Source organism: Electrona antarctica (genome assembly GCF_951216825.1).
Source record: "Electrona antarctica genome assembly, chromosome: 11".
NCBI classification, from domain to species: Eukaryota; Metazoa; Chordata; class Actinopteri; order Myctophiformes; family Myctophidae; genus Electrona; species Electrona antarctica.
Genome location: NC_136792.1, coordinates 41139518 through 41150284, shown reverse-complemented (window position 1 = coordinate 41150284; position 10767 = coordinate 41139518). Strand labels below are relative to the sequence as shown.

The following is a 10767-nucleotide window of genomic DNA, read 5'->3' as shown; positions in this document are numbered from 1 at the left end:
ACTCTAACTTTATTGGATAAAATACATAGTCACTTAGACAAGCCTAAAACATACGTCCGTGTACTTTTTATGGACTTCTCCTCTGCTTTTAATACGGTCCAACCCCATCTTCTCCTAAAACGCTTGTGTGACCTGAACGTCAGTAGTAATCACATTTTGTGGATTAGGGAGTTTCTGAGAGAGAGCCCAACGAGTCTGTATTAATAATGCTGGGTATAGGAGGGGCTGGTACCCCTAACCCCTCAAACAAAATCTCTAAACTAATGTAAAGTAGCCTTCCAGGGCCGTGCAGAGAGCACTGAGTATAGGAAGTGCCCACGCTGATTTTTGGGGTGGTCTTTTTTTGTGGGGGTCCCTTGTGCCATTGCACACCAAAAATGTACATTGGATGTCTCAATAACTTGCAATTGGACATTGTCAGACGACTCAGACCTAAATGTATCCTTCAACTAAGCACAAAATAATTGGAGGTTTTGAAGCAATTTCTAGAAATTGTTTTAATCATACACATATGTAGACTATTAACATTTTCGTAGTTTCCGTAACAAATTTATTTTTACAGGGTGGGGTTGTTAGCCCAACGCCTAACCCTAAGAAGGGGGTTTTGGGTGTCTGGCCACTATCCATCTGCCTGTCCGCTATGGTTAGACCTGCCAGGAGCTTTGAAACTCCGGACGGCATAGCCTTCAGGGTCATTGTGACACACAAACCTTCCTACCACGATAAGGTAGACACCCTCAGGAAGGATATATGTAGACTATAGGCTACATTATTTTGTTTTGTTTTTGTTGTTTTTTTTGGGGGGGGGGGGGGGGGGGGGGGGGGGCAAGCTATTAAATTAATTTTGTATAATTATTTACCGTTTTAAAATAATTTCATATATTTTTTGTACAGATGTGTCGATTATTATGATTATTAATTTATTATTATTGCTAAATGTCTAAATTGTAATTATTATTTTATTTATTTATTTATTTTCATAGCGTTTCCGTGACAACAAAGTAACCAATGGCAGCGCGGCGTAAATAAATGCCCTCCTCGGGGCTATGGGATCGCTGTGTGTGTTGTGAGCGGTTGTGACTGGACCAGAGCCGACCAGAGCCATAGAGTTACGACAACTCCGTTCACTGGCTCTTCTAAAAGGGACAACCGGAAGTTTACGGAATGCATTGGAGTCTATGGGCTCGCGCGAGTACATGAACCACGTGACTGCCCCCTCAATGTCGTAACTCTGTCTAGAGTGTACTGTAGAGTAGGAGAGTAGTGACACGCTTTTTGATCTCGCCGCAAAGCGGGTGCCTGCTTCCAAACATTGCTCCTATGGCTGGAACTATCGCATTGAGATAGAATGAGCACTTCCGCATTCCATTGTTACAATGGGAGTCAACGCTAGTGTCGCCACTCTCTTGCTAGATTACTCTGGGCTCTGAGTCTGGACTGGACCCTCGCAGAAGTAAGCCTGGGACCGAGGCTAGGACTGGACTGGAGAGACCGACTGAAGTGACAGACAGACAGGACTCGAGTGTGGGTGAACTTTCAGGTTTAGTCTGTCTGACTGTCTCCCCGCCCTCCTCCTGACTGTCTGTCCTCTCAGAATGAGAAACATGTCGTGCTGTTGTTGACCACCACCACCCACCAAAAACAAAAACAGTCAGTGACTCAGTCAGCATCCATGTCCGAGACACTGATGAGAGAAATGGACGTGAACGTGTCGCTGTGTCTCGGCAAGCCGGGGGGCGACGGAGGAGGACGGCCCGGTGACAGTGACACGGACCGCAGCTTCCTGCTGGTGGACGAACAAGAAAACCTGCAGGTGTGTGAACTAGTAAAAAAAAAACTAACTTGGCTAACTCCATACTAGCTGGGTGGCTAACGCTCGAGCTCCGAAAACGGCTGATCTACAAGCTCACAGTGCTTCGCGCCGCGACGCGCTGTGAGCTTGTAGATCTGCTGGAAACAAAACAAAGTCCAGTCCACATTTGACTTAAAAGGACACGCTTGTTATTTTGCATTGTGACAGTTGCGTTGTTGGCATAAATAGCAAGCGGGACACACGAAGACGCCATCATTTAAAAGTTTATAACGGTAATAACCGAGATATAATGATATTATTACTGACAAAATGAATAGCCTGCCAAAGCTGTGTGTTAGCAAGCAGTTGATGACTTCCTGTGTGGGCGCTTAATATACACACACCCACCATGATACTGCAACAATAACAATAACAGCAATAGCACAGACACGGAAATAATACATGTTTTATAACTGAGTAACTGACGTTAGCTGTGTGTCGTTTTGTCTTTGCGTAGGTAGGCTACGCTACTGTATAATATACAAGGAGTGCAGATTGAAAGACCGATACCCTGGAGAAATCCCTTGAGTCATAACAAGAACTAGGACAAGAGGCAACACTATAAATTATAAAAGCGGTACAAACATAATCCATGTGGATATCATAGCAACGAGCAATGGTTAACGCAACCCTTCTGCCTCGGATTGAAGCATGCTCCATGCCCCCTCCTATAAGTTTGTCACTGAGTAATTGAAATATATCAATATCATTATTGATATTTTCATGTTTTTGTAACATTAACTATGTTTACTTTAGTAAGGTATGATGATATAGTTTATTAATACCCTAAACTTTCATGCGCCGATCATCACTGATCGGTGGCCGATTGATCGGAGCACCTCTAATTAATATGTATTTGTCTGGAGGACAACAACTACTGGCACACACTATCCTAAATTGAGGGAAGCTCACATCCACTGATGTCCATACTAGTACTCTGTAGCAGAAGATGGTGAAGGCAAGGGGTCCAGGTAGTGCTAGGCATTATCGTTGCTGTGTTGTCGGGCAGAAACCTCTTATCTCCAACTTTTAACTTTTTTCGTAAATGAATGCTTGATCATACCAGTCAGTTCAGCGACTCAGCGTCACAAAAATAGCAGATAGAGCTTGTGAATTCGGAATTCTGAAAAGTAACAGTTTTGGACATACAGTAATGAGGTTTCCACTTTCCACCTGAAAGACGACATCATGACCCTTGATTCAATCGATATGGGAAAGGGACGTTTTATTTTCAGTGTTTTCACACATCATCTGCTGCAGCAGACGTGTAGACAAGGATGCGGCGAAGACTCCATCCGTATGAGTAGCTCTCTTGTAGGCGAAGAAAGAGAACAATGTGAGCATACATAACTAGTTCCAAAAAGAGGCAGACACGTAACATAATGTAATTTGGAAATGATTGTGTTACAGGCAAAATTATACTGAACAACCAACCACGTTTGTGAGTTGTATGAACATTGCAACAAAGACAGGCAAGAGGCAACATTATAAATGTATTCAATCTGAAGATAAAGCACGTTATCAATGTAAGTAAGTACGATTAATGTATCAAGTTAAAGAGTCATGACTGCCTTTGACACTCTCCTGTAAGTGTAACCTCAGCCAAACGTCTGAACACCCCCATCTTCCTCTCCCTTCTCTTTCTCTCTCTCTCACATACAGAAGCCAGCATGTCTTCTATGGAAAAATAGCCGTAAAATAGCTGTAGACAGGCTGGAGGATGGGGGACACCCTTCATACCGTATCAAAAATCGCAATTTAGGAATTCATTGGAATTAATTAAATCAATCCATGCACGTTGTTGTAAAGGGAATAGATGCCCTTGTTGCTCGGCTGATACCAACAATAAGTCTATCAGTCCTACTTATTTACTTCCCTCCTATCAACCTGTTGTTGTCCCCCCCCCAGGTGCGTGATGAAGCCGAGTTCCTACAGGGGCTGGGCTGCGGCCAAGTGGCGGGGGTCAAGGTCCTGTCCATCTTCGGCAACACCGGAGACGGCAAGTCTCACACCCTCAACCACATCCTGTTTGGAGGGCAGAGCGTCTTCTACACATCCAAGTCTCCCAACTCCTGCACCGTGGGCGTCTGGGCTGCTTACGACCCCACCCTCAACCTGGTCGCCCTGGATACCGAAGGCCTGCTGGGGGCTGCAGCCCATCAGAACCAGAGGATGAGGTTGTTGCTCAAGGTAATAATAAAGCCCAGCGGTGGACAGCAGAGCCCTGCATTGGGAGTGGGATCCCACGCACGGGAACTATTCCACTATCTCCGAATGCTGGAGGAACGACACCGAACTACACCTGCCGAAATCCGAAAACAGAAGCTGTGCTCTGTTTGCCAGTTCTGTTCGCGAAAATAGATTTCTTCTTTCAATTTCTGCTAAGCAGCAAGCTATATACTGTAGGCTTCGACTATAGTAATTGCCCGACTTTACTATTTATTCTGTATAAACCTTTTTGATTGTTTAGTAATTTCCCAGCTTTATTTATCTATTCTGTATGAAAAAAATCTTACATCATTTAGGACAATTTCGTACAAAGAAAATGTCTTAAGTCATTAAATTGTAACTTTGGAAATGTGCAGATACCCTACACTTATGCTGGTTTGTTTACTGTTGAGTGAGAAGAAAACAATGTTGCACATTAAGCTAATCATCTGCGGACCCCCCAAAATTTGGGTCTCCACTCTCTCTCAGGTCCTGGCGGTGTCAGACGTGGTGGTGTACCGCACGCGGGCAGAGAGGCTCCACAACGACATGTTCCAGTTCCTGAGCAACGCGTCGGGTGCCTACCTGAAGCACTTCACCCCGGAGCTGAGGGCCCTGTCCAGCCGCTGTGGCCTGGACGTGCCCCTCTCCTCCCTGGGTCCTGCTGTCATCGTCTTTCAGGAGACCACACACACTCGGCTGCTGGGCGACGGTAGGTGAAAAGCATGCAGTGATGTGATAGTCTGGATGGAATTAGGTTTGCGATCCGTTTCAGATTTGAACAATTCTGATTCCCTCTTAAGGGTCCAATTCATGAATAACGATTCCATAAACATATCATTGCTGCCTGTCGGGCAGAAACCTCTTAACTACATGTTCAAACTTTGTGTTTTTCTTTCTTTTGTTTTGGTAAATATTAAAGGAATGCCCTACTTGATCATACTACAGCGTCACACAAAGGTATCAAAAGTAGCAGATATACAAGCTCGAAGCTCGAGCCATTAATATTTCCCATAGAGATTTACAAAAATATGTATCAATTATTTTAAGCCTAGAATCAAGCCGTTCAGGATCCTAGTGAATCATGACAATAAAACCTTTAATTCTGTATTTCTGTAACCTTTACCAGCTAAAATTAGATGCAGCTAATCAATTTTCATAAGAAAGCCTGAGGAGTCAACATTTCACAGGCAAACCTTCCCTGTCTCCCTCACACTCAAATTGCATTCCCACTAAAATATATGCTCTTTGCCTCCTGCTGAAAGTTGCTGTACCTGTCACCGTTCTAACATCCTTTGTGCTCACTCCAATGTGAGTGAAGACGGTTTCACACTAACTCGCCAGGAAAATCGCTCCTTGTTTCCATCACTGTCATTCTTATTTTTGCATTTATTATAGGACAACTTCACCCATTTAAAATCTTCATATAATTGGTCCTCACTGTTGCTCCCAGAGGAGGGCCCAAGCTAATAGAAATGTCAGCATCTCTATTCCTGGAAAGTTGACATGCTATAACGGAAGCCATTGTTAATTTAAATTAACATCTAAATTATAATCGTACAAAAAAATGTTTACTCCACTAACCCATGATTCCACACCCCTCCACCTGCCTCCCCACACTGGTTGCAGAGTCCAGAGTGTCCGGCCAGGCCGATACGCTGCTCCAGAAGCGCTTCCATGACCTGGGCATGGGCACGGAGGCCTTCAGCTCAGTGCAGTACGTAGGCACACAGACCATCACCCCCCCGACGGACTACAGCCTGCTGCTGGACGCGGTGAGGCAGCAGGTCAGGAACACCCACACCCGCTCCCCACGCCAGCCCGGGATCGTGTTCCACGCCCTGGAGGTAAGAGCGAGAGAGAGAGAGAGAGAGAGACAGAAAGTGTTGTGGTCTCACTTATCATAATGCTGCGTTCACACGGGCAGATGCAAAGATACATTTATTTATTATTTATTCATACGCCAGAAACGCCACCAGCCAATCGCGTACTATGATTGCCTGCCTCCGAAGCTATGACACGCGCACCGTGGAAGGGCTGATTTCCGCACCGTAGCCAGCCAGCCAGCCACTCTACGACCGCAGCTCGAAGCGGTCGTCGACTGCTAATGTTATGAGCTAACTGCAAGGACAGTAGGAAAGCCACAACAAAACATTGAACCACGCACAGAACGTCGGAAACAAACGCAAACAACGGCCGCGAGGTTGCCACGCAGAAACATAGACGTTACTAAAATAATAACAATAATAATATGGGGGGAAAACAAAAAAGGACAACGGAGACAGCGCGCGAAACTCTGCCAACGCCGCCTGCATTGCAACGAGGTTGCGACAGAGAAACATACGTTACTAAAATAATAATATGGGGGGGAAACAAAGACAAAAAGGGAGACACCGGAGACAGCGCCTGTTTCATCTGACACATTATGACTGTCATCATTCCTTGTTTTATTCCCCCTCCCTGCTATTTTTCACCCTGTTCTGGCTGACAAACTCGCAGCGTCTTATTCAAGTCCATTTCCAATGCATATAAATAATGTCTTTTCATATGCCTCGTGTGAACGCAGCATCAAGGTGGTTGCACACTGGGCGCGTTTTTCGGAAAACCGATGGAGAAACGCCGCTAGAAATCCGAAAAACGAGCTCGGTGTGTGGGGACCGTTAGAGTCGGAAATCTCTGCCTAGTGCCTACTGATTGTCTTCGTGTCTGTCGGGTGGAAAATTGGTCCAAAATTGTTACTTTTCAGGATTTTTTTTTTTTTTTTTAAAGTAGCAGCTCTACAAGCGTGTAGCAGCAAGAACTTGTGGATCTGCTACTCTTTCTTTTTTAAGTTGTTTTTGGGGCTTTTTCTGCCTTTTTTATTGATTCAGTAGATGGAAACACTAACAGTAAATGGGGAGTGACACGTACTGTAGCAAAGGTCGTCCGGATCGGGAGTTGAACCTGTGACACACTGTCAGGCAGCATTAGCAGCTTAGAGCGCAGCCTGGATCTTCTACTTTTGATGCTTTTGTGTGACGCTGTAGTATGATCACGTAGTGCGATCACGTAGTGCTTTAATTTACGGAACACAAAAAGTTCAAATATGGAGAGGTTTATGCCTGACAAACGATATGCAAGGTAGTTGCTGAAATGTCGGCTTTGGAAATCAGTCATTACATGTCACTGCTCCGGTATGAAGGGCCGACCTACATACTTTGGATTGGATCTGCAATGCATGTTTGTTTTATTTATCTAATTGTTACCGCCCAGTTTTAACAACGAAACCTGGGACATTGTTCAAAGGCTCTAGTTCAGACGGATGTGTGTGTCTACGGCCTCACTGATGTGCTGAGCTCTGCATGCCTCCACTCCTCACTGTCCCATCTACTCCCCCTCTCTCTTTCTCCTCCACCAGGCCCTTAGCGAGCGCTTCTGTGGGGAGATCTCAGACGAGAGGATGTCTCTGTACTCCTTCTTCCCTGACGAGTACTTCACCTGCTCCTCTGTGTGCCTCAGCTGCAAGTAAGTCAATGACAAGCACGTCCCAAAACAAGCCCAAGTGAAGAATAGTAAATGCTGTTATGACAATACCGTTAAGACTCAGTCCTTGTGCAGCCGGCCTGGGTACAACCTGAGGCCCTTTGCTCCATGTCCTTCCCCCTCTACCTCTCTTATTTCTGTCTCCCACAACTGTCCCTATCAAATCCAGGCTCGAAAATGACCTAAACAAAAAATAAAACAAAACCTAAAAATCTATTTATCTATTTATTTGAATCTATTTGTGTTGAACCTGAATCTGAAGTCAAGTTAAATGAACGCAAATCACTTGAATCCAGGCCTGGTTCGATACATCATCTCATCCCATAAACACAGAAACGGGAGAGAAAGTTCTGTCGTCATTATTTTCAAGGCCAGTGAGGGTGTGTATTTCTACTGGTGGGTGGGGGCCTGGGGGGTGCGGTTTGAAACACTACATCTACATTTTTCATGTGCGTAACTTTGTGAAAACCATCCTAGTATAGAGCTCCGAAGTCTGACGTCACTTTCAGTAGAGGTCGTCAATCTCCAGGTTCATGTATTTGTTTATTTGCATTGAGATCCCCAAACGGCGATTTTAGGTCGCTTCATATAAGAACTGTGTTTGAAAAATAAACCGACCACCTCTGCGTTTCTGTCAGGGGAGTGGCTGTGCGTCGTTAATGATGTCCATTCATATTTGATACAGCCAGTTTCTAGAGAAAATGGAATTAATGTGACCACAAAAGCCTTGAAACTACATATGAATGCAATGTCGCTGAGCATATACGTCACGCCCAGCTGTCAACATATTGCGTTCCTGAGATTCCTCGTTGACGTAAGCTCAGCTGGTGGTGACTCGACTCGTACTAACCACGATACATTATATATCAATAAAATAAAAATAAAAATAAACGTAATTAACGTTCAGTTTCTGTTGTGTGACGGGCTGCGGGCAGAAGCAGCCTACCCGGAAATGTAGTCTCTGGGATGTTTGGCTCGTTTCTAACGCTTATTTTGTTACTCTTTGGGTATATTTGTACATTTCCACCTTCAGTCGATGCTTCATATCCATATGAGTGAAAAGGCCCGGGTGATCGGTTTATTTTTCAAACACAGTTCTTATATGAGGCGATCTAAAATCCCCCTATGGAGAGTACAATGCTTATAAAAAGATACATGAACCATGGCGCTCACTGCCCTCTACTGGTAGTAGAGGGCAGTGACGTCAGGACTTCGGTGCTCTATAGAGACACACGGGGACTACAAATGTCACGCCCCCAAATGAGACAGCGTCCTCACTTCTGGACCCGTTGGCACGGTGTACTGCAGGCCAGCCCATAGAAGTCTATTGAAATTCAACTGTAGTTAGCCTACTTTTAAAATAATATGAAATGAACTGAAGACTATGTTTCCAAATGTATGAAGTGTCTTTGTCAACATATATTGTTGTTTTCTCAATAGAGGATGTATTTCACATTTAATTTACCACTTGAATGAGTTACCCATAATGTTAACGGAGCAGAGGGGAGACGGCAGACAGAGAACCTGTTGCTTTTAAGGGACATCACTGCCTTTACGAGGCTACGAGCACCGACTTTGAAGAGTGGAATTCTCAATATACATCCCGATCCCGACTGACTTTGTTATTCATGTCTATATTTTGAACATGTCACAGGCTTACTATATATGTTCTACCTACCACGGAGCTCCGACGGTGTGTTTTATTACCGCTGTCAACTGTTGTATAATTAACTTTGCTGAATAGTTGCATGGGAAAATAACCCAGCTAAATGGAGGAGTGACATCCTGACATGTTCAACTACCTAGTGAATTCTCCAGATGAGTATTAATAATAGTCTTGCAAGATGCTGTTTAGATCTGTGTGTGTGTGTGTGTGTGTGTGTCACGGCTTGGCCTGTTGTAGCGCCACCATGAGGCTGATTTGAGAACTGTCAAGTGGCATTTCTTCCAAAGCCTAGTGGGAATATGCATGCACAGTTTCACCACAATCGGACGCTGCGTTGAGTAGTTGTGGCGATTTGTACAAAGCGGGGCTACTCCTGATAAGTTTAGAAGCCAATCGTAGCCAATGAGGGTGGATTATGAGAAATCAAACAAACCCGTCTTGATCACATGACTATGAAGAGCATGTGTACCGATTTGCGTGACATTTGGATAAAGTCTGAAAGAGTAATATTAGAAAATGTGTTTTACATATGTCGGCCTCCTGGTGGCGCTATAAAGAGCAGATGTGAAAAATTCCAGGCAAAGGTTTTTCCTTGGCCTCTAGGGAGTTGGCATACAAAGTTATCCACAGATCCGTGCAGTTAGAGGTAAAAACACTTTTCGGCCAGTTATAGCGTTATAGTTATATGAGGCTGAGTTGAAAATGTTCATTTGGCATTTCTTCCTCGGCCTAGTGGGAATGTGCGTGCACAATTTCACGGAAATCACACGATGTGTTCATGATTTGCAGCATTTTGTTTGAAACTGAGCACTCCTGCGAACTTTGGAAGCCAATCTTAGCCAATCAGGATGGAGTCTGAGAAATCTGAAAGACCCGTTTCGTTGAATGGCTCTAGAGAGACTGTGTACCAATTTGCGTGATGTTTGGACAAAATCTGTAGGTGTACTTAACTTGTTTTGCACAAAGCGGCCTCCTGGTGGCGCTATAACAGGCAGTTCTGGAAATTTTGGGGCAGAGGTTCATCGTTGGCATCCAGGAAGTGTGAGTGCAAAATTTGGCATCGACCGCGTTAACGGTGCCGGAGATTAGCTGTTCACAGACGGAAGGACGGACGGACGGACACACGGACGGACGGACGGACGGACGGACGGACGGACGGACGGACGGAGTGCAAAACATACTCTCTCCCCATGCCTTCGGCCTGGTGGAGACAACAAATATATCTGGGTATTGAAAACCTCAAGGCATGCAACCGTGACATATATACGGTGCGACCACTTTGACTTGAGATTTACAATGCTAGCACTTTTCACAAACTGATGGAGTATATTATAGTACATTGTAGGATGTATATTGAGATGGCAGGTATGTGACATTGAAAAGGACAAATCAAACATATGGGACACTTTATTAGAACACAAAAAAAATCGCTATAGCCTCAGTAATGAACCAGTGAAATTAGGGTATTTTATGATGCCTCTCATAGGGATTGCATTGGAAGCTGCAGTACACAGTTGAA

At 44.6% G+C, this 10767-nt stretch overlaps 1 protein-coding gene across 2 annotated transcripts in view; it reads left to right on the top strand.

The window, feature by feature from the left end:
* Nucleotides 1-1243: 1243 nt before the first annotated feature.
* Nucleotides 1244-10767, top strand: part of LOC306931839 (zinc finger FYVE domain-containing protein 1) — a 26655-nt gene continuing 17131 nt past the window's right edge. For both annotated transcript variants that reach the window (XR_013791077.1, XM_079513464.1), the window contains exons 1-5: nucleotides 1244-1813; nucleotides 3761-4042; nucleotides 4550-4772; nucleotides 5690-5907; nucleotides 7458-7564. Coding sequence is in view for 1 of the 2 variants with exons in the window: in XM_079513464.1 (XP_079369590.1) it covers nucleotides 1673-1813; nucleotides 3761-4042; nucleotides 4550-4772; nucleotides 5690-5907; nucleotides 7458-7564 (971 nt within the window). In the remaining variant the exon portion in view is untranslated. The remainder of the gene's footprint in view (nucleotides 1814-3760; nucleotides 4043-4549; nucleotides 4773-5689; nucleotides 5908-7457; nucleotides 7565-10767) is intronic.